Source organism: Falco naumanni, chromosome 1 (assembly GCF_017639655.2).
Source record: "Falco naumanni isolate bFalNau1 chromosome 1, bFalNau1.pat, whole genome shotgun sequence".
Lineage (NCBI taxonomy): Eukaryota > Metazoa > Chordata > Aves > Falconiformes > Falconidae > Falco > Falco naumanni.
This window is the reverse complement of record NC_054054.1, coordinates 110,515,307-110,535,598: the sequence shown is the minus strand read 5'-3', so window position 1 is coordinate 110,535,598 and position 20,292 is coordinate 110,515,307. Positions and strand designations below refer to the sequence as shown.

Here is a 20,292-nt window from a genome sequence, read left to right as displayed (position 1 = left end):
TAAACATTTCCTGTTACTGCACGCAGCAGTCCCACTTTCCAGTCTCACAAATCTACTCCAATCCTGAGCAGCTGGTTGGAGGGGTAGGGGGGTGAGGGAGTTGGGGGTTTGTTTGTTTCATTGGGTTTTTTTGAAACAAACCACTAACCTTAAGACACACATGGATCGAATCATGTGGTCTGTCAGGAAAAAAAGCTACCAGTAAATAAAATTGTAGCGTTTTAGTAATAGGTCACTAAACCTGCATAGGTTGCAAAGTATTAGTTACTCACTACAGGCTTAGCGCTAGAAATCCTGATTCCTTTTGTCATTCATTTTTGAGAAATGAATAAATTTAGGCAAATCAGGAGCAGGGTAAATCTGGAGAAATTACAAAGGGGAGGAGTTCACCTTCCTGGTTATGGCTTTCAGGTCTGTCCAGGACTACTTACTCTGGTATAAAACTGAGAGCAGAAATATGATCACATACTAAGAAGTCTAATCAATTCTGGTTTCAACACTGAGCCTATTTAAAATAGATAATGGAATTGCTGTTCCTTGCTCTCTTCTCCCTGCACATTGTCAAGACAGAGGCAGTAGGTAAGTCCTTGCCTGCTCTTTCTAACCCCATGTACCAAGGTTACTTATATTTATATACATACAGTATAGACTCTCTTAATTCTTCTATATGACAAATGGAGAATGCTTTGTTTATTTCTATGCCTTTTATTATTTATGGTAAAATATCAAGTATAGACTTTTCTAATGAATGAACGAGTGGTTTGGGTTTTTTTTACCTATAGATATTCTAGTTGTCCTCCTGCTCCAAGAAAAATCAATGATGTTTGACTTGATCTTTATAGTTAATTATATATGGAAATGTAAAAGATAGATTCTTTATCTGTAAACTTCTTTAAACTTCAAATAGCTTGTTTTAGTTTCCTACTCGTATTGCTTTGCTTTTTGTGATATAAGATGAAATTTTCACGGTTGCCTACTGAGAAAGAAAGAACAATATGTCTTTGCTGCATTAGCCCAGCAGATCCATCTATTTTTGCACTCTGGGCACTATGCACATAAGTACACTATGCGCTTACAATGACTAGATTAAATAGCGATCTATAATTAGTATTGAAAAATGCAGAAGGTATTTTTATGCTTCTATTAGATCAGCGATGCTATAACATTGATTAAATCACCTTTTCTATGTAAATATCAGCACGCAGCCTCAAAATTAAAGATAAACACTGCAGTTCTTAAAAGTAATGAAGGGTCTATTGTTTGCACTAAAATAACTAGACTGCACTGAGGGAAAAGAAGAGATACAATAGTATCAGAGGTATCAGAGGGAAGCACTGCACCGAGAACCTATTAAAGAGACACACTTTTAAAGTTGATCAAGATTCAATTGCCAGGCTTAAAGTAACAGAGGTCTGAGGTGCTCAGAAAGTGCCTCAGGAGCGCAGCCTGAGCACTGGGGAAATGAGGGGGTGGGGGGGGTGGGTTTCCCACATTTTATTTCTCTGCTTTTGATTAATTCTCCATATCAATGACTCAGTAGCTTGCCTTTTCCAGATTCTTACCTGACAGTTCAAATACCTTCCCTCTTCTTTAGTCTGTACTTTAGAGATATTCTCTCTCCAGAGGCTTCCCACATGTGGTACAGGTAAATAGAAACACAAAGAACCTTTGCTCTTCCAAAGTCTACAGCTAGTGTTTGCTTAATATTGATTACTGACTAACGCTTTGCTAAATTTACTGCTCTTTTAAGGGAGTTACTACAGGATCTTGAAAGACTACTTAGAAAACCCTTATGGGCTTTATTAGATTAGCATTAATAATTAGTGCTTTAGTGGATGGAAATAAGATAGGGAACACATATACTCTTTTATTGAGGTTTTTTCCCAGCTGTGATTATCTCCAATTTCTTCCCTGAGTGTAGAGGCAAACTACATAGTCATTAATGCACAAGAAGCTTGCTCTCTCCCCTACCTTCTTTTCTAAACCTTTTCCTGAGGTAGAAACTTCACAGAATACATTATGCTATGCTAAAAGCTAAACGTTCCAAGAAACTTCAGCTTTTGAGAATCAGCCTAAATTATATTTTGTTATATTTGGAAAGTATATTTTTTTTTAAAAAATAAGCATTTCATTTTGATCTTACCACTTTTCAGAAGTAGCTTGAGTGATATCCACTGATCAATTCATTTAACATACCTCCACCAGGGCTGTTTTTCTACTCTAGGCAGTGTAATAATTCACCACAGTTAAACAGTCAATATAACTGATTGCTAGCCTTTCAAATTGCTTTCAGCCTTTACTTGTCTCAATAACACCTATTTTTAGAAATTATTGCTAATAGTCCTCACAAGGCTTTATAAAGAAGCAAACTTCATTATTCCCATTCTACAAAAGGGGAACAGAGACACATTGGTGCAGCCACCTGCCCAAACATCAACCGGCACCAGGAAGAGCTTGAATCTCTGTCCAGCATCTCATCCACTAACTTACATGGATCTCAGTTAGCATATTCCATTAATAGCTGCACTTAGGCACCTCTGATGGCTTGCTTGATTCCTTTGGGAGATCAGTAACCCTCTGGTACTTCTATTAGACAGGCAGAAGAGAGGCAAAATATCTGCAATGTTCCAACAGGAATATTCCAGACCTCTGGGAAGAGAGGTACTCAGTCTAGTGCCGTTCAGAGAACAGTTGCAGAGGGCAGTAACACACATCCATCTAGAAGCTTCATGGTGGGGTTACAGTAAGCTCCAAGTGTTACTGAAAAATAATTTTAACAGGAATGGAATGAACCTCAGCATGTTTTAACCTTTTTCTTTATCACAGACCAGGACTCAGCCATGAGAGGACATTCTTCCACAGTCCATGCTCTAGTGCTCCAAAAGATTGATGCATGATAGAACATGATTCCTCTAATTTTCTATATTTCTACTTACATACTTTTAACTTTCACACACATAAAATTTACATAACCATGCTGACATTGACGTCAGCATTAATTCTCAGTCTGATGTTTCCTCGGGGCCATTCAAATACAAAGTAAAAATGGTATCTCTATAAGCAGCATTAAAAAAGGTGCTGTAACTTTTTCCATTTCCAGTTCTAATGGTATAGATTGCATACATATTTATAATTGTATTTCAAATCCATTTTAGGGTTGGCAAAATTGGGATGCTGATGCATTTAGATGCACTCTGGGATGAAAATTTTCATTTTCAGTTGTTTAAGAAAGAAGAGTAACTGCAGCGTAAGACTTGTAACACAGAAAAGGCAATAAGCCACAGCTGCTTTAGGCAGTAATCCATAGGTGTTTTAGGAGGTATGGACTGCCTGAATTTCTCCCTCTCCACCCACCTAATCCAACACATGATTAAATATAGTTGACAAGCTATCACTGACATTATCTGAAAGTAATTACCTCGACAATCTCAGTGCAGACAGAGTCTTGATCTCAAGTTATGATCTTTATGCAGGATACATTGCTTAGGGCTTCCTTCTCTTTCTTCCTTGTAATCATTCAAGCAGCCAAAATAAATTTAAAGGCTTCTCTGGTTCTGCCTACCATCATCCATTCATATCAGTGTATGGCATCAGTGCCAGATCCACCGTATGCAAGAAGAAACAAGAGCTCACATTTGTCAGGTTGCTGAGTGTGCACTGAGAGCAAGCGATACCCGCTGATACTGCTCTGTGCTCTCCCCTCTCCATACAGCGACATAAACTGCTTCAGCAGCAGAGAATTTTCTAGCTTTATCATCTGTGCTGAACCAGTAGCAGCATTTAGCACTTAATAGCTTTGAAACTCTGAAAATTTTTTACTAGTAAACTTTCCATTAAATGTGGATCCTGCAATTAAATTTTAGCAAATGAACCCTATAAGAGGGACTGTCATGGCGAACAGAAGATTAGCCGTTGTCATATTCACTGTCATACTTGGCTTGCAATTGGAGGAGGTTTATGGCCGAGAGAAGAATGGACACAGACTGCTTGGCCAGGATATCTAAGGATGCAGATCCTGTAATCTCAGAGTACACTTATTTCCTTCCATAGTTTATGATAAAGGCACAAAGTGGTAAGGCGTTGTAATGATTTTATTCTCACTTGCTCTTTGACACCAAAATTCAGTAAAAGACAGAAAATGCTTGTGGCAGAGCAGCAGGTGACACAGTAGAGCCAGAGAGCAGCTCTTCACTTAGCTCTAACAATCTATTTCATTCTGGGGGACAGAGAACCGAGCCCACTGGGCAAAGAAACAAAATCGTGTTTCACTGGAATACTCTCGAAAAGCAGCGACAAGACGGTATTAGTCATATATGGAATGAACTTTGAAATGTTTTTCACTTCCTACATTTCTATAGCCTGCCAGGTGTGGCATTCAGGTATATCTGTGTTGCATAAAAGGACAAATTTGTGTCAGACCAGGAATGTTTTGGTTCTCTTCACATTAGTCTATGTGCCAAGGTTATTCAAGAACATGTACTGTGCAGGCACATCTCTCTGCAAATCCTGACTTCCTCTTAAAGAGTTACACTTGTAAGCATTATAAGATCACCTTTGCTGATCTTATATATGTTTGCATCATATATCAACCCAACAACTGCCCCTCATCCCCATGCATGACTTCTGAACTGCTGAAGAGTGATTGCATATAGCATGCTTTAATTTTTTTAGGCATTTGTTTTATCTATGCAGTGCCTAGGGCAGCATACATCCATGTGATGTAGGCATCGAGGTTCTTGGGCAGGCAATTTTTTTACTAGGCTGATGCATCCAAGGGCATCACAGCTGCAAGTTCAAAAATCATTGCTCACTAGTTTGCAGCCTGTTTCTGGTGACATGCAATGAGTGGGCAATTTTCCATGCACACAGTGGACCCAATCACATTATTAATGCTCCATTTAAGGATCAGCCTGACTAGCGTGAGTACACCACATTGTCATCAATTTGTATTAACTCACTGTTTAGCTGACTCCGTGCAGAACTGCAATGTGCTGCATCACCTAGCTCTCCTCCAGCATCCAAGTCAGGGTGCCTTTCCTGCTGCTCTTCGCTTCAGCTGTGGGGGAAGGAAAGGAATATGGTATAAGCCATACATAGGAGCCATATGCAGGTAACAAGTGACATTAATTCAGCCTAAGAATTGCTTTCCTTTCTCCTATAGCAAAAGCTATCAGCATAAGAATTGGAATATCCTTTATATATTGCAGGGAATAACCCTGCAAGTTGGGCACTGTGATACTTAAGAAAACTGGAGTCGTGGTTTCTCCTGGCACTCACATTTAGATTTTGAAGACTGGAAGCTGAAAAGCACTTTCAGAGACAGGTGCTGCTGTGAAATACCTTTCTCTTAGCTGCCTAAATAATCAGCACAGACCTTTCGGTTTTGAAGACATGCTGCAAGGTCCAGTTCTTCAGCTAGGTATCTGTCTCCATGTGAACAGTTTTTTTCCCCCTGTTTGTGGCATTGCAGGAGATGCTCTGTTATGTTGTAGGATTTATCTAATGGCCTGTTATTAGCTTTTTAGTCATGTTTGTAGCCATAGGATTAATTGTCATAAACCCAGCACAAAAGACTAAAAAATGACAGTAAAGCCACAAAGTAGTTTGTTTGAATTAAATTTAAAAAATACTAAACCAAGGATTTCTGAATTTTATTTGATGCTGCCTCTGTTGTAAACAAAGCAAAACAAAATACCCCACACAAATCACCTTAGCCCTGGATACTCATTTTTTGTTAAAGGCCAGCTTCCTTCTTTGATACAGCAAATTTATGAGGACACATATATATGACAGAGGCTGTAACAGTGTCACAGGTCACAGCTAAAAACATTTTTCCTCACTCTCTGACACAGAGGAAGTATCTTGCAAGTGTCTATAAGGCATATCTAGGATCTTCCAATCACTTCGGATTTTTTCTTTAGTTTATATGTGTTACAAACAAAGACCTCATTGAGCATATGATTTATGTATACATGTGCAAATTATAAACACTGTGCTCAAATCAGATGTGGTTACTTGTAATGCTTCACTACTATAGGAAAACTTATTTTCAAGGCTAGCTCACCATAGTTTCTTGGAATGTACATACATACAGATGTGTGCAATTATGAGAAATAAAATTTCCAGGTAAAAGTGAATAGTAAAGAGATGAATGATGGCAAACATTTGTTTTTACATGGTTAGTGATACACAAATCTAAAAGTAAACATTTGGAACTGATTTTGCCTGTCAAAGTAGTTGATCAGGACTTCCTGAGGATGTGTAATACTTAAGAATGTATAAATAGACTTACATATATCTGCTCAGTTTGTGTTCAGCAATCTCATTAATTAGAAAGACAGACTTAGATTCCACTTACTTTTAAGTTGCTTTGTCTTTTGTACTAAAGATAATAAGGTTCACAAAGCAAGTTAAAAATAGAACAAGCCCAACACTAACCAAAGCTAAAAATATACCACATGCAAAACTAGTTTTTGCCCAGCCTTCACCCCGCTGCAAAGCCAGCGGTTACAACAGATTTTAGGGATGGATTTGAAACTAGTAGACAATAGAGCAGTGATGAGAACTCTGACATTCAGGGCAGCCTGGGCTTTCTGAAAAGCACCAGTGCAGTGGGAGCGCTATCAGCTGCGTGTCTCAGAAAACAACGAATTGTCAGTGAGAACATGGCTGAAAGAGGGTGACAAGAGATCTACAGGGGCAAACAAAGGAGTCAGTCAGTGAAAGAGAGAGAAGGGATTTTAACTAAAAAGCAACAGAGGATATTCTTACTGTCTCAGTATTTCAGGCTGTCAGTGGCATAAAGGTCATTCACACTTCAAAAGATTAAATATAGTTAATAAAAATAGCTAACCGTCAACAGATAGAATTAATTCCAGCCACTTTATCCAGGACAAAACCTGTTTTAGTAACTCTTTTGTGCAGATGGGCAAATTAGAAGAGCAATTTTCAGCTAGCCTGGATACCAGTTGTCTCATGGCACTGAGTCAGAGGAGATGCGGGCTTCCAAGCAGCAACTCAGCAGGTCCAAGTAGGGCAGTAAGCAGGGAACAAGTAGGACAAAGTAGATTTAGGAACCTTTATGGAATTCAGGCAATCTGACCATGGTCCAAAGAGCTTAAGGGTCTTTTCCTAGATCACACAATAGCACACTGGCAAACTGCTAACGCCCTGGCTTCCAGCCAGAAGCACTGTCCTCTGTCTGGCTGCGTAAGTGAACAGGAGAGTGAGTTCTCAACCGAAGGAATTTTTTGCCTCAAGTTTCCAAGTTAGGCTTGATAGCTAAAACAATTGAAAACATTTACAATAAAATGAAAACAATACGTAATTGTATTGTTTTCCAGCTATTCTGGTGCCAAGAAACAGCTTTGGTCAGGAAACCAGTTGTAAATTTGACAAGGAAGAAACAGAGATAAGTGGGACTGCTCACTTGCCAAGAGAGACTCCCTAAACCGAACTGTCGTGAACTTTGTGAAGGAAGAGGAGGCCTTCAGCCTAGTTCAGGCTACTCTAAATTCAAACCCAGTAAAGTCAAGGTGACACTATAATATGGTGCATCGCCACTCAAATCAAGAATCCATAATACAACGTAAGGGCCAGATATAGTTGATGATACAGCAATTGTAAATCCAGGTGTATATTTGTACTGAATGCATATGTATACTGAATTATATTGCTTCCAGTTGTGACAGGAATGCAGATGTCTCTCTTTAATGCCAACTAGGCGAGGAGCTTTTGGGAATCCTGGCTGGCATCTAACACCATCCTGAGTGAGGTGTGAACGCTCACGGCTCAACTCACGTGTACCAGCAAGGTAGGGGAGTAGCTATGCAGCCCTCCAGGGCAGCTCATATCACACCAATGGTTTCAGCACATCAGCTACAAAAACAAAAAAAACCCCAGAACACCAAAAAACCCACTTTCTGCTGCATTTTTCTGGGCAATAAAACAAATTACAGGAAAGAGAATGGGGGAGCTGAGGTTTGTTTGAAAGAGCAGTCAGGTGAGAGAACTGCAGGATCGGATCGGATCAGATATGTACTGAGTCCCTGTAAGAAAGCGGCTTCACAGAAAGAGAGACAAAAGGCTTTGAAGCGGAATTGGCAGAAAGGTGAAGGACATGTTGTCAAAAGATGGGACAAAGAATGGATGAAGCAAGAACAGGAATTAGAGATTATGAAAGAACTATTTGAACACTGTAAACACCAGGAAGGGAAAAGGATTGTTTAGGGTGGTTCAGTGATATTTCTAGGAGTGATGGGATGCAGATAAGCAAGTGGAAAATGTAAGCTATTAAACGGGAAACATTTCCTGACAGTGAAGGCTAATAGACTGTGGAAAAGTATCCTAAGGGAAGTGACAGGATCTGCTCAGACAATTAAAACTAGACTAGACAACATACCTTAGGGTACAATCATGCTAAAACCATAGACAACTGACTGGATGTGACAAGTATCTTACTTTCTTGCTTCAGAAATAAAGCCATAAAGCCCAGGGGGAAAAAAGGACCATTGTAAATGCAAGGTTCCTATATGTAGGGAGGAATCACACCCGACCCAAATAAAATCCAAATACAATTTTTCCTTGTAAGTGACACAGAGTACAGCAGTTTGGTTCCTCCTGAGCAGTATCTACACAAAAGATCCTGTTCTCTAATGTTATGTTACCACCAACTAAAAAAAATAATATCTAATTCATAATAAACATTAATTCATTGTTTGCTCAGGCATTCTGCAATGTTTAATTACCTCATTGTTTAAGGTTTAACAGCTTTAAGGACCTTTTTTCTTACAAACTTCTGAATTTATATCCTGTTCTACTTCACTGATACCATCCAACTTCCTAAACCACAACTGTGATAAGACCTTGATAAGAAAACACTAGTTCTTTGTTAGCTTGTAGACATTAGGAATTTTGCAGAAAACTTGCAAAAATTAAACGCTGATTATTTGATGTACGTTGCATTCCACGGAAGAAGGGAAGAATACTCATGAGTGCTGGATGTAAGGCAGCAGTAGCCACCTGAGGGCTGGATTTTTTTATATTTTTTAAAACTTTTTCTCCCTGTCATCTTGACATGCAGGCTGGAAGATTTTTAGTGTGCTCATGTGTCAATCACTAAGATGTGACTGAAACCCACAAGCTTATTTGAGACAACCTGCTGAACACTTATCAGTTAGTGAAAAATCAGCGGTGGCGTTGGAGAAGGATTGGACTGAAACTCAGAAATGAAAGGCTCCATAATCCACTTCCATTTCTCTCCTCTGGTCTGGATACACTATGTATCAGGACCACTGACAATATGATTTGGTGGTATTTACCTTCCGTCAGTGTTTCCTGTGGTTGTCTGATTTTCGTGGATCTACGGTCAAGGTCTAAAACCTCCACAACCCAACCTTGTACCCAATAAACTTACTGCGCTTACTTGTAATTGTGAATCATATTGACTGTAAAATTTGATTTGCATTACAGTAATGCTTTGATATCTAAGTCATGATCACACTCCCATTGTGCAAGGCACTATATAAACCCAGAACAGTAGACCGTTCCAAGAATTTACGGTAAACAGACTGGAATACTTCACCCAACCTTGATTTCTCACCTGACAAGTTCCCTCTTTGATTTAACTCACATCCCAAAGAGTCTGAGATCAAATCTTTGCACATAACTGTCTTTTTATGCTGCATAGGTGCTACTGTCTTTAAATATTTGTGTCCAGGTTGTTCCTGCAGTGCAACATGGTTTCTCCTGAAGGTTTATGCACATATACCTTCCAAGGAAAGACTGCGCCCAATCACGGGGTGCTGGCGCTGCAATTGCTACAGCATATACTGACCTCTGGGCTAAAGCAGTTGCCAAAAATATGTCTGCAGTCACTCATTTGTGCAAACACTAACACATACAAAACATAACCAAGCATTGTGAAGATTAGCTTACCTGGTATTTGCTAGGCATTTATTGATGAAAATATTAAGGCACTTGGTGACATTCTGGGCTTGGGACTTCTGGTTTGGCTGTTTCCCAGGGGAGATGAGAAATCGCACAGCGCTGCTGGAGATCTGGCTGCTGTCTTGTGTACACAGGCCTGGAAAAAACCCGCAACAATCAGTTTTAAAAATGGCACGTCCTAACGCTGTTTTGAGTATGTTTGGAAGTGTGTTAAAAAACCCAAACTTTGTCAAAACCATTTTTTTTATAATTGCAAAATATTCATGGAACAACAAGTAGAAATCACTACAGTTCTTCCAATACAAATGCATTATACAAACACAAAGCAATGTTGGTCACTTTTCTTCTCAATATTACTAGACTACTAAACTAGAAAGTGAGTCAACTTTCTATTTGTTTGAACAATATTTGAACAATATAAACAATTATTTATAGTGTTCAGCATAAGCATAAATTTAATTTCTGTGAGAGACAAACTGAAACAGCATAATTTTTTTCAAGATTATATTAATTGCCACAAGCTCATTCAAGCCTCCCTCTGTTGTTCCAGCTAGCCACAATTTTTATCAAGGTTCTATTTCTAACGTAGTACTTAATAGATGGATGGTATTGCTATGCTACTAATATGAAAATAAAGGTGTTAAAAGCAGTTATGAGCCTTCCAACATATGTGTTATAAAAGATCACAAATTATGGTAATTAGTACTTTAATGACAGCACTCTTCCCTAATAATAAATGGCTAATCAATTTTAGTGATTAAAATGTCTACAATTTACTAATCATAGGCAAACAGAAACCGTACTATTAATCTTGATTATAAGAGGTTTTGAATTGTTATTGATTAAAGTAGCCAAGAGAATTATTCCTGTTAAAGTCCATTTAAACTTTAAAACTGTCATAAACAGCCATTGAAGCATGCTGTGATAAACAAAATAGTTCTTACTTCCCTGACTAGGTCAACACACACTTCAGTTAAATCAGCTGTCTTCCTCTGAATTTCGTATTTCTTCTGACAATGAAAAAGTAAGATTAAGACATTCTATGGAAAAAATTTGCAACCATCTGTGTGGGATCACAGCTGCATTTGAATGAAGATTCCTCATGTCTTTTGAGAAATGAGATCCCTCATTTCTTACAATTCCTTATTGCACCAAGTAATCTTTAAAATAGTTCCTGGAACGGAGTGAGATAAGTCATCTTGCATAAGTGAATTTACAAGTGTATGAAAGGATGGCAAGTACAGAATTGATAAAAGGAGATTTATTTTAACACTACATATACTCAGATGTGGAACTTTTGCCTCAAGAAGTTGCTGAAGCCAAGGTTTCAAAATTGAATTATTTAGAACTGCAACCCCTCCAGAGTTCTAGTATTTCCTGCTAGCACAGTTTTGAGGGAATATTAACAGGTGTAAACTGATTCTTTTAAGACCAGGAGGAGATCTAGAGAGAGGACGGAACTGCCCACTGCAGGATTTTTATGCTTCTCAATAATTTGATATTAAAGCCCAGATAGACTTGCTGGATGGTGTGCTCCATACTGCTAAGAAATCTTTAGCAACTCAAGATGTCTTCACAGCTGAAGCACTCACCTCTTACCAGTAATTGTTGTTTATATATTTAAGAAATGAAACATCTTGTTCTAATAAAACTGGGCAGACAAAACCAAGAAGGTGCCAAAAGTCTGTGTGCCCAGTCATCACTCTTGGAGGATCACAAGTTGCGAATGGTTCACTTCTGCTTTTTGGGGGACAATTTGTGCAGCTTTTCATTCATCTAATTTAGAATATCTGATGTTTTTGGTGTGGTGTTTTTTTTTTTTTTTTTTTAGTTGGAGGCCATTGGTGCTATCAGTCACAGAAGTGTGAACAGCCACAGTGTGAAGGTACTGCTAAACTATTTTTCCTATCACAGTAGCATTAGAATTCTATTTTGCAAAGGGCCTCATGATAGAAACAATGCAAAAATCCATGCAACTCAGCATTTAATGCTGCATGATCATGTTATACATAAATGCAAGGGCTAAACATGATGCCTAAAGGAGGGTATTTTGAAGACACCACTGCTTGTGCTAACTATTCATTTTGTTTCAATCAAGGATAATCCTACAAATATAAAAGTAACTTCAATGTGTCTGGGGTTAATCATCGCAGCAATCTGGGTACAGAAAGCTATTTAAATTCTTCAGGACAGTTATGAAAAATCCTATGTTCTACCTAAACTGCACCTTTTGTTTTAGCAGCAGCATCCACCTAGTCTGCTTGCTGCCTTGTTCATTCCTGTGTCCTGCCCAGCCCCCCATGGTACTGACTGTGCTGGGAACCGCATTTTGCTGCCAGCACCAGCACTACCACCACTTTTTGGTTGGGGTTTTTTTTGTTGTTGTCGTTTTTGTTATAGTTTCCAAGTTTCTCTAGTTTCTACAGCTCAGGCAACCTCAGTGGTAGTTCACTTTCTATTTTACAGCCATTTACATGTGCATGTTTTCCTCTAAAGCTTAGCAGAACATGCTTGACACATTAATATTTTTAAAACTACAAAAAATGATATGCTCAAAAAGTTCTTGTATTAAATTCCAACATCCAAAGACCTTTCCTTCAAAGATGTCACCAATTTTCCAAGCAAAAATATATTGACTCTTGGGTGGCTTGGCTTTAGCAAGAATTTGCAGTATACAGAAAAACATTTTTTTTTTCATCCTTAAATAGATCCTCGACAATGGCATCTAATAGACAGCACCTGCAAAGGAAACAAACAGTCACCTATCAATATTGTCACCAGAAATGTAATTTATGACAAGAACCTTAAGCCACTGAATTTTGAAGGATACAATGTGAAGGGGTCTTCAAAATGGAACATAGGAAATAACGGACATACAGGCAAGTACTGCCAAATATATTGTTATGGGATTTGTTTGTGCCTTCACTTGGAACCAACCATTCACTTCTTCCGTGCCCTGGGCAAGGTGTTAGATATCACTACTGCTACTTAAAAGCAAGGAAGAAAAGATAGCACCCCAATATTTCAGAAGTGAAACTTTCAGGCCACCTTCTGAACCAAGGTTTTCTGGGAACTCTGGGGGAATTACCTAGTTTTTGGATTTGGGACATGATCCTTGATTGTCTTCGCAGAAATTGGTTCTGTGCATGTGTAGAAACAGAACTTGAGCTGTCTAGGGAACCTCTACATCAAACAAATTCTAGGACTGGGAGGCGGACAGGTATAGGGGTTTAGGACAACGGTCTGGGCAGAAGTATACAATTTCTGCTGAATGCACCTATACCCTTCATTTCTGGGTATATTATTGCCCTTTTTGACCCTTGCTTCTGCACAAAGGAGAATTCTACTGGAGAACAAGCTCTGGGAAACCCATTTAATCAGTGGCTTGCAGTGTGTGTATTTTACTAGTTCTTTAAATAATGAGCTGCAATCTCAGATTTCAACCTGTTTTCTCTGCATGTGGAAGTCATCTCATGTGAGCTTGTTGATCAGCTACTTACTGATTCAGTAAACAGTGAATCAGTCAACAGCAATTCAGTAAACATTGAATAGTAGTTTAGAACTGTTTCACTTCCTCCACTTTTTTTTTCACTGAAAGCAATACTAATGATGATGCTTCAACAGTATTATGCAAAACTACTTTAAAGTTAAAAATGAATCTGTTGTCTTTTTTTTTAAATTATCTATAGATGTTGCTAAAATTCTAGATGGATTATTTTAACTGCCAAATCCCTAAAGAGGAAAGTTGCAAGTGGTAAATATTTTCCTAACTTAAAACGAAAAGGTAGGAAGGTAGACATCTGGGTAGATTTTCAGAGTCAGAGTTTCTAGTTTAAAACATCAGTATTTTGAAAGACTGTAATAAAAAGCCATCTTTTAACTTTTCACTAGTGTATGGGTTAATGACCATGCCGTTACAGAATGATATTCTAGAATCTCCATATTACAGTTGCTACGCATAGAAATATCTTTGACACAAAAATTAATATTCATAAGGATTGGTCAGCACTCTCATCTTTCCCAGCCATGCAAAAGGATTAAGTTTTTAATCTGGGCTTTCAAAATTTCTTCCTTCTGAGGGCAACCAATTCCTGTGCTACAGTGAGTACAATTCACTAAAACGGTTATTGCTTAAATTACAGCTGCAATTAGAAGCTCTACGTGAGATTAGACTATCATTATGTTTGACGATGTGCAGATAGCAAAGGTCAGTGTCTCAAAAGTCCTACAATCTAAATAAAGCAAGCCAACAAAGATAACGTTACTCATCCATTTACAGATAAAAAAGCAAAGTAACTAAATGACTCACACAAGCTTCTAGTTCATTTGAAATTCAGAACAGAAATGAAATCTCTGGGGCTTCAATCCAGGTGAAAACAATCCTATGGAAAGAAAAGTACTGTGCTTAATGTAGAGGTCTTAGTAAGTAAATTTTTAAAATATATCCCAAATGCTTCAAGCACAGGAAGTGAGGGTGATTTATAGAAAAATATCTCCTAAGAAAATTTTGTTTTGTTGTTAACAACAGATCAAGCATCACATTAAAAAGATATAATGACTTAGATGCTTAGGCTTAAGTTGCAAAGCTACTTTAAATTAGAACAGAGTATCTTTAAATCCTGCCTAAAACAAATGTTACAGCATGGATGATAGGAGTCAAAAACAATGCTTAAAACCTGAATAACCTGTGATCTCTGATAGAGCGGGTTCTCCTAGACAAAAGATGAAGGAATACAGGGGTTTCTGAAAGGTATAAGTAGCTCTGACTCCTGGGGTTATAATGGCAGTGAACAAATCCCTACAAATCCCCTCAGTGCAATCAAGGAAAGACAGGCTGTTACCCTGTGTTCTTCCAAACACAATTAACCGATGATGCTCCAAAGGATTTATCAACGGATGCCACAAAATCTGTAAAACCCTTACCCCAGGACAACCCAAAGTAGGGCTCTGTCCTTTTCCTCCATTTTACAAAGGAAAACAAGCATCAGTGAATTGATTTTATTTATTATTATTTATTCAACTGACGTACTGGGTAGCTCCACCCTCCAGGAAGCGAGGCTCTACACAAGTCATTGACTTCGCAGAGCAAATCTTTAGCATAAATTTGAATCTCAGGAACATGCATCTCTCTACTGTCACATACTATCATGTCTGATATGATATTTATTTTGTTGTAAACAATGTATTTGTCTTTCCCAGTTAAAGTAACATTAAGCACATTCCCTAAAATTGGAGGCGGAGGTCTGGGAAGCAAATACAAGGCAATAGAATTTCATTTGCACTGGGGAGTCCCAGGTGGGCAGCAGCAATACCTTCCCGGGTCAGAGCACAGCATTGATGGAGAGAAACAAGCCATGGAGGTAGGTGAGACTGTGGATTACAGCTTTTCCTCAAGAACTCTGGCCTTTAAAGATACTGTTGCACAAAAACTATTGGCTAATTCTCCTATGTAACCCCAACAGTGGAAATAAAGAACGGAGGACACATTGCTCACTAACCAGAACACGGAGGAAAACACTCTTGTGTTGCATGGCACAGGCACAGAACAGACAATAAATCTGGAGTTAGATAGCCTTTTGGGAGGAGAAACCTTTCAAAGCTTGTACAGTCCAATTATACTCTCACACTGCTTATTCAGATTATATATTCATTTCTGGAACTGCAACCGTGAACTGACCTATGCAACCAAAACCAATATATTCTCTTCAAGGCAAGAGAAGTTGCCAGCACTGATATACATGGATTGGTGGAAGGAACCCACCTCCCGTTTCAGACCATGATGTAAAAATCTGCCTGTTCTGCTGCACAGGCTGAAAACTGAGGGCTGCAGCAGTCCAGAGAGCATGTCCCTTTCTGAGGAGATGTCTGAAATGATACCGCTGCTGATAAATGATGTTTCAAATTATAATACACTTACTGATTGGCTCCTGCCTCGGGTCAAGGACCCCGAGCTGCTTGTCCCCAGCCTGCGAGCAGCAAAGCAGTTCTGGCCCCACTGCAGCACAGGTGCAGAGAAGTAGCCAGGCTGCACTCACAACAACAAACTGCAGAGGAAAATGAATCATATATATATATAAAATATATAATTAAATAATAAAATGAAAAATAATTGGCCTTGACTCTTGTGTTACAGCTTCATGTTGTCCACATAAGAGAAGATGTTTCAGATATAACAGAAGCAAAGAAAAATGCAGATGGTGTGGCTGTGTTAGCATTCTTTATAAAGGTAGGTAGCCAAATTTCTAATTGCCCATCGCAAATTTACCAGCAATTTGGCCGAGTGATCGATTGTTAGAGTAGTCCAAGACCTAAGCCTCCCCATCTTCTGCAGACATTCAATGCCAGCACTTCGCTCCTTTACCCATTTCTATACTCTGCCTGTTGTTATCTTTTAGCCTTGTGGTTCTTTTCTGTTTTATTCACAATTAATTTAAAGCAACCAGTTGTTGAGAAATGCATCATTTGGAATAAAAATATTTCCCTTTCAGGTAGAAGAAGAAAATAAAAACTATGCAACTCTAATAAATGAGCTAGAGAATATAAAATACAAAGGTAAGACACTTGCATCGGTCAAAGTGCAACACGTATTTACTTCAAGCACATATACTACCAGGTAGTTCATGGTCCAATCCTGTTCTAATTATGGTACTGTGACTTGAAAGTCAAAGCCAAAAGATAAAAGTTAGTTTGCCAAGCAGTCAGAGCATCACAGGAGGGAGAAAATCTAGTCCTCTGTATTTGCAGAGAAGAACAGCCCCCCCAAACCAGAATGAGTATTCCTGCTTCTGTAGGAGGAAGTGAATGAGAAGAAACCCATGCAGCGTTAACACAAGAGGAGTGCGCAGCTTGTCCTCAGTGGGATTCTGCAGCTGGCAGTCAGGATCTCACAAGCAGCGCGGTGTGGCTGCCCCAGTCAGTGTGGGAAGCGTGCGTGGGGATGAGCTTTCCAGAGCCACAAGCAGCAGCCGCATTTGAAGACAAATGTGACCACCACCTGCAGCCATGCTTGTTACAAGTGGTGTTTCCCCCTGGTTTGTCTAGGACAAACAGCACAGATGGAGCCTTTGCCACTGAGCTCTCTTCTCCCACCTGAGGAAGACCTTGGAAGGTACTACCGGTACGAGGGCTCCCTCACCACTCCTGACTGCCATGAGGGTGTCATCTGGACAGTATTTGAGAAGCCAGTTGAACTCAGTATTTCTCAGGTAAGTCGCAGGAGGATAGCCTGGAGAATTGAACACAAACTCGTTAGCTGCTCGCTTTGCTCCTATGACACACACACACACTTGCTTGACATTAGCCCAAGCATAGTCCCTAGTGCCGGTTTTTTGGCCCCATTAAATCACCTCTCAGAAAACAGCAGGAAAGGGGAAGGAAGGGGAAATGACAATGTGGAAAGAAAGCCAAAAAAACCCACAGGTAAACACTCAGCTCAGTGCTTCGTCAGCAGCACTTCCACTGCTATCATCTGCTCACTCCCCAGTTTCACTGCTTTTCTCCTATTGCCTTAAGTATCAGGATACCAGAACAGAACGCTTTGAAATCCAAACTTTAAGTCTATAAGCATCAGCTTTAAGCCATGCATTTTTGTCCTATAGAGAGGAATGGGAGACTGAATCATCACTGCCTTGAAAATATAGATTGTTCAGCTAACAGAGTACATGATGAAAAAATTCAGATGTTCTGGAGTGGACTCTCAGCAATACCGCCAGCCAGCACAGCCTGGCTGAGAGCCAGCATCTGTATTTTTCTTCCTTCCCTGCAGTGCACTCATCATCACTTCAGTCACAGGGAATGCTCAGCCACGCACAAGTCAGGAAAGCGCAGCGTGCGAGAGTGAGCATCTGCTTGCTCTGGGCCAGCATCATGCAGCAAGCAGTTAGAAATTGGAAGCAAAGAGAGAAAGCCTAGCTCTCTTTCTTCGAGTCACTGTGACGTAACGGGGAAGGACAGGACTGTGTGCGTCAAGAGGACTGGTGTAACCAGGTCCTTGAGCTGGACAAAGCATTTGGCTCACACAGAAAGGAAGTCCTCATGATTTCGAAGGCTAAAAGAAGTCATCTGTTGGTGACCTCTGGCAATAGCCTCCATCATATCATTTCCTGCAAGGTTTAATGCATCCATACAGTTCAAAAACAGAGCAAGGCACTGCAGATTTTTAATATCATGATTTCCAGTGTTCTATGGAAAAAGGATTTAACCATCTAATTTTTTTCTTCAATGTTTGCAGATTTCTCAGTTTTCAACAGTCCACTTTGATGGGAAGAACTCAACTTACATGACTGAAAATTTCCGGCCTGTTCAGCTTCTGAATGAACGAAAGGTGTACTGGTCCAGTGCCAGCGTCCTCGTGCCTACTGCTAAGGTTTTAGTGTTGGTCCTGATGCTTACGTACATCCTGAGTTCTCTTTGCCAATGAACAGTTTGCACCTCATTCAGGGTTCTGGGCTTTTTGGAGGTGGTTGTTTTTATTGCTGTTGTTGGTTCTTTGTATCAAGTAATCTCTCTAACTACCAACTCATGAATCATATCTCAATGCAGAATTTAACCTTGCCCTCCTCCAGGCACTAACCGAGGACTTCTGTTGCTGCTCTTATATAAAATGAAACCCATTGCACTAAATCACAAGAATTTAAAGGAACTGTAAGATAAAGCTTTGAAGATTCAGATTTTAAAAAGCCCAAAACACTTAAAACATCGGGATGGATTATTTGCAAGCCTGTAGTTTGAACACAGCACTGGAAGGACACTTTACAAGCAATACAGGGGATCTTCAAGAGGAATCTGTTCTTAAGTGCCTATGAAGGGTTTTGTTTGGAGTATGTTTACATTCAACACTGCATATCAGGAAGACAGTAACATGTGGAGTAATTCTTATAATCCCTATCTTGTCCTACATGGAGGTACAATACAGAGCAAAGAAAAAGTGCTCACACACACAGTCCAGCAACATCTGGGTCATCCATAGTGAAGGACATGTGACAAATTTAATCTGTACTAATGCAATTTCCCCCCTTCTTCCTTCAGAACATCTAAAGTTAATTTTTAGATAAGGATACTGGATTCTTTTCACCTAATCTACTGATTCTGGATTTCAGGTGTCTCTATTAAGCCTATTTATTCAGCCTAGTACAGCATCCTTCTCTAGCATTCTCTGCCAATATGATGTGCTAGAAAGAAAAAGAGAAGGTCAGCCACAGGTACCAGTTGCACATCTGTGGAAATTCTCTCTCTTTGGAGGGTTGCATTTGAAGCATAAGACTTAAATGATCCTTTTCAGTTTTTGTTTGCCTAATAAAATGGGATAGCTCAAAGAACAGCTCTTTCCAGAATCATGATTTATGTTTCTAAATGTCAGTTTGAACGCCCTCCCCCTCTTTTTTTTCTTTTCATGAAAACATGCCTGCAATAGTCGCATATGGTTAAGATTCATAGTTTTTTTCCAAGAAGATTGTGATTTAAACTGATTTCTTCAGATCTTATTCAATTACTTACAGAAAACCTCAATATATTGGAAAATATTATTTCCTTGATTTATTCCAGTTCTCTCTCTGAAGACAGACACAAGTTTTGTTTGGCTAATGCCATATAATATGTTAGATCTCCTTTTAAAATTTTAGATTTTGGCCACACCAAAATAGGATGTCATAGTATCTGACTTGTGGTTTTCTCTTTAGGCCAATGTTTGCAGAGATGACTTTATACTACAGCTATACGGCCATTTTCAGGAAAACCATAGCAGTGAGACTAACCACAGCTCATCAACAGAGAAAAAGCAGGGGGAAAAATATTTTAATATTTAACAATAACATAAGCTTAAAAAATTACACATGGAAAAGCGAATTCACCTTTTTAAGTTTAGAGAAATGATTAAGACTTTGAGTGTATTTTTAGCTAACAAAAAACTTTTGAGAAGCAAACAAAAACAAAGGATTAAAGTTGAACAGAGACCCATATTTTTGCTGCCTTGAGTTTTTTTCTTTTGTCCGTGCTAAAGGGGAATCCACACAACACTCGTTCAAAAAAGGAATGTGACATTTTCCCCTATTTCTTCACAAGGTTTAGGGCTGGGTTTGCATTTGAGGGGGTGGGCAGGGGGAGGGATTTGCAGTATGTTGGGACATTTCTGATGTCAGCAGGCTTCTGGAGCTTTTGCTTCACATGAGTCACCCAGGTATTATTTGCACATAGCAAAACTGTTTGAGTTTGGCACCTTGCTCAGCAGAACTGGTGCAGACACCCAGCCCATCAGGTAGAGGACAGGCAGATTTCGCACAATGAAGGAAAGGGTACCATGGATTTACCCAGTGCAACTTCACCTCTGTACAAACACGCAGCTAGTTC

General features: G+C 39.3%; 1 protein-coding gene across 1 annotated transcript; it reads left to right on the top strand.

Moving 5' to 3' along the window:
* The first annotated feature begins 5 nt into the window (after positions 1–5).
* CA4 (carbonic anhydrase 4) lies at positions 6–19,992 on the top strand. The gene is made up of 8 exons (XM_040618935.1): positions 6–579; positions 11,780–11,833; positions 12,657–12,827; positions 15,148–15,308; positions 16,082–16,174; positions 16,437–16,500; positions 16,990–17,153; positions 18,179–19,992. Exons 1-8 carry the CDS (start codon positions 522–524, stop codon positions 18,365–18,367), a joined length of 954 nt encoding a protein of 317 aa, XP_040474869.1. The 5' UTR covers positions 6–521; the 3' UTR covers positions 18,368–19,992.
* The last annotated feature ends 300 nt before the right edge of the window (positions 19,993–20,292 follow it).

What these genes read in the sequence shown, in the direction of transcription:
- CA4 (XM_040618935.1), top strand. Translation starts at nt 522, where the DNA reads ATGGAATTGCTGTTCCTTGCTCTCTTCTCCCTGCACATTGTCAAGACA. An exon ending in TGTTAGCATTCTTTATAAAG is followed by an intron (nt 16,175 to 16,436) that starts GTAGGTAGCCAA and finishes TTTCCCTTTCAG; the next exon opens with GTAGAAGAAGAAAATAAAAA. An exon ending in AGAGAATATAAAATACAAAG is followed by an intron (nt 16,501 to 16,989) that starts GTAAGACACTTG and finishes TGGTTTGTCTAG; the next exon opens with GACAAACAGCACAGATGGAG.